General features: G+C 43.0%; 1 protein-coding gene across 1 annotated transcript; it reads left to right on the top strand.

The window, feature by feature from the left end:
- The first annotated feature begins 450 nt into the window (after positions 1-450).
- On the top strand, positions 451-1,443 carry LOC148041989 (DNA topoisomerase 6 subunit A3-like). The gene is made up of 4 exons (XM_087700832.1): positions 451-530; positions 626-753; positions 833-975; positions 1,219-1,443. Exons 1-4 carry the CDS (start codon positions 451-453, stop codon positions 1,441-1,443), a joined length of 576 nt encoding a protein of 191 aa, XP_087556958.1.
- Positions 1,444-2,532: the final 1,089 nt, after the last annotated feature.

Consider the following 2,532-nt stretch of genomic DNA (forward strand, 5'->3'; position numbering starts at 1 on the left):
TGGAAGAACCCCTAGTCGCGGCAGGCGGTGTGGATCTGGGAGAGCACAAAGGTCTTGCGTTGCGCCTGGTCCTCACCAGTGTCGCTGCCGGCATTGCCTTCTGTCTGTTGGCATAGCAAGGGCGAGAGGTCAATGGTAGGGGTACAGGACGATTGAGGCATCATTGTAGGGGCGATAGGGAGGGGGCAGTATGAAGGGAGCACGGATGTGATCGGCTTGATGAAGATGATGATCTGCATGGCCATGGCCGTCTTTTTCTTCCTCTACCCCTGCCCCTGCCCCTGCCCCTGCCTCTACCTCTCTGCCTAAGAACGGCTTCCCCAGGCGCCTTATCACCTTCTCTTACAGCTTCCTGAAGGACGCTTTTTAAGCGTTATTCGAGTCCGAGCCGCTCTCTCGCTGACCTCCACCTCCCACACTCCTTCAAAGAGGTCGCTGAGCTTAGCCCTGATGCCGTCGTCTTGGAAATTGAGAAATGCATCCTTTCTGTTGCGAAATCTATCTTGTCTGGCAATGGATTTGGCTATAATGTGCCTTCCCGCAGCGGTGCAAACTAGCTGTTTGTGCCAGAGCTTGACCGTATTGTCTTGAAAGACAAGGCTTCACTACGTGAGTTTGCAAACAGTTCGAGCTGTCGAAAGACGGCCATCACCACTCGCATCCTGCAGTTGGTGCATCATCTCTGCATCAAACAGATTTATGTCACCAAGCGCGACCTCTTCTATACTGATGTGAAGCTGTTTCAGGATCAAGGCCAGTCAGATACTGTCACATATGTTTCAGGATCAAGGCCAGTCAGAAACTGTTTTGGATGATGTTTCATGCATGATAGGCTGCACCAGATCTAGCCTGAATGTTGTTGCATCTGAGAAAGGAGTTGTGGTTGGGCATCTCATCTTCACTGAAGATGGGGATAGAATTGACTGTACCAAAATGGGAGTGGGGGGCAAGGCTATCCCACCAAACATAGACAAGGTTGGGGAAATGAAGAGTGATGCTCTATGATAGTGATCCATATGGGTTAAACATCCTCTCTGTGTATATGAGTGGGTCAAAAAATATGTCCTATGATAGTTACAACCTCACCACTCCAGATATCAAGTGGTTGGGTGTTCGGCCATCTGATCTGAACAAGTATAAGATTCCTGAGCAGTGTTGTCTTCCAATGACAGATCAGGATGTTAAGACTGAAAACTATTGGAAGAGGATTTTATCAAGAAAGATCCTAATTGGTATGCTGAGCTAGAGTTAATGGTGAAGACCAAGGAGAAAGCAGAAATCCAAGAGGATTTTATCAGGAAAGATCCTAATTGGTATGCTGAGCTAGAGTTAATGGTGAAGACCAAGGAGAAAGCAGAAATCCAAGCTTTGAGCTCATTTGGATTCCAGTACCTGTCTGAAGTGTACCTTCCTTTAAAGCTTCAGGAGAAGGACTGGATCTGAAGAAAGGGTATCAAAGCAATCTGTGTCAATGCATACTTGATACAACACTGGAGATAAAAATACAGAAAGACAAGGAACGGACCAAATTGAGCAAATAGCAACAGCATAAGACAGCTATCATGTGCACTAATAGTGGAAGTGATCTTCACAATTGTGGTATCAAATTCCAACCTGATGATACAGAAAGACAAGGAACGGCCAAATTGAGCAAACAACAATAGCATAAGACAGCTATCATGTGCACTAATAGTGGAAGTGATCTTCACAATTGTGGTATCAAATTCCAACCTGATGCTTCATGATGATCGTCCTCGTTCATTATTCCATTGATGAGTGTCTATATTCTAGCTGATGATACATTGTTTTGTTTATATTCTTTCCAACTGATGAGGGTCTATATTCCAGATGATGACACATTATTTCGTTTATATTCTTTCCAGCCGATGAGCGTCTATATTCCAGCTGATGACAAATTGTTTTATTTATATTTTGTTCATGGGGCCCCACATGTGTTATGTTGTCTATAGAGCGGCGTCGCGAACCGTCTCTATAGACCTTGTGTTGCTCTAATATCACTGTAACATTTTTCTTTTAATGTTTTTCTTTAAGTTTTGATGTGATAGATATATTGCTTACATCCCAAGTTCAGTTGAGGGAATTTCTTGGAGATTTTATCTTTTACAGTGATGTCGCTTATCGTTATTTCACATGTTGTATATTTAGGAGTAATAAAGCTCTTTTGATGCCTCTGAATAGGTTGTTGTAATTCAGGAGTGATGTAGCTCTTGAGTGATGTAGCTCCTTCTCCGTTGATGTTGTAATTCACGAGTGATGTAGCTTCTTTGATGCCCATGAATAGGCTCTTGTAAGTTCAAATTTGTAATTTTATATTTTGAATATTAATATAACGGTAGGCCTATATAGAGCTGTGGGTTTTTCCCTTGAGCCCCCAAGGGTTTTTTCATCCATAGTAAGGGACCTTTATTTGAGCGGGGGATGTTAGCTATATATAGTCTATCTATATATATGTTAGCTATATATAGTCTGTCTATATATAGCGCCCCAGGTCCCATCTATATATTCATATCA

This window comes from Lygodium microphyllum, chromosome 1, assembly GCF_053477565.2.
Source record: "Lygodium microphyllum isolate KBCC chromosome 1, Lygodium_microphyllum_v1.1.10, whole genome shotgun sequence".
Lineage (NCBI taxonomy): Eukaryota > Viridiplantae > Streptophyta > Polypodiopsida > Schizaeales > Lygodiaceae > Lygodium > Lygodium microphyllum.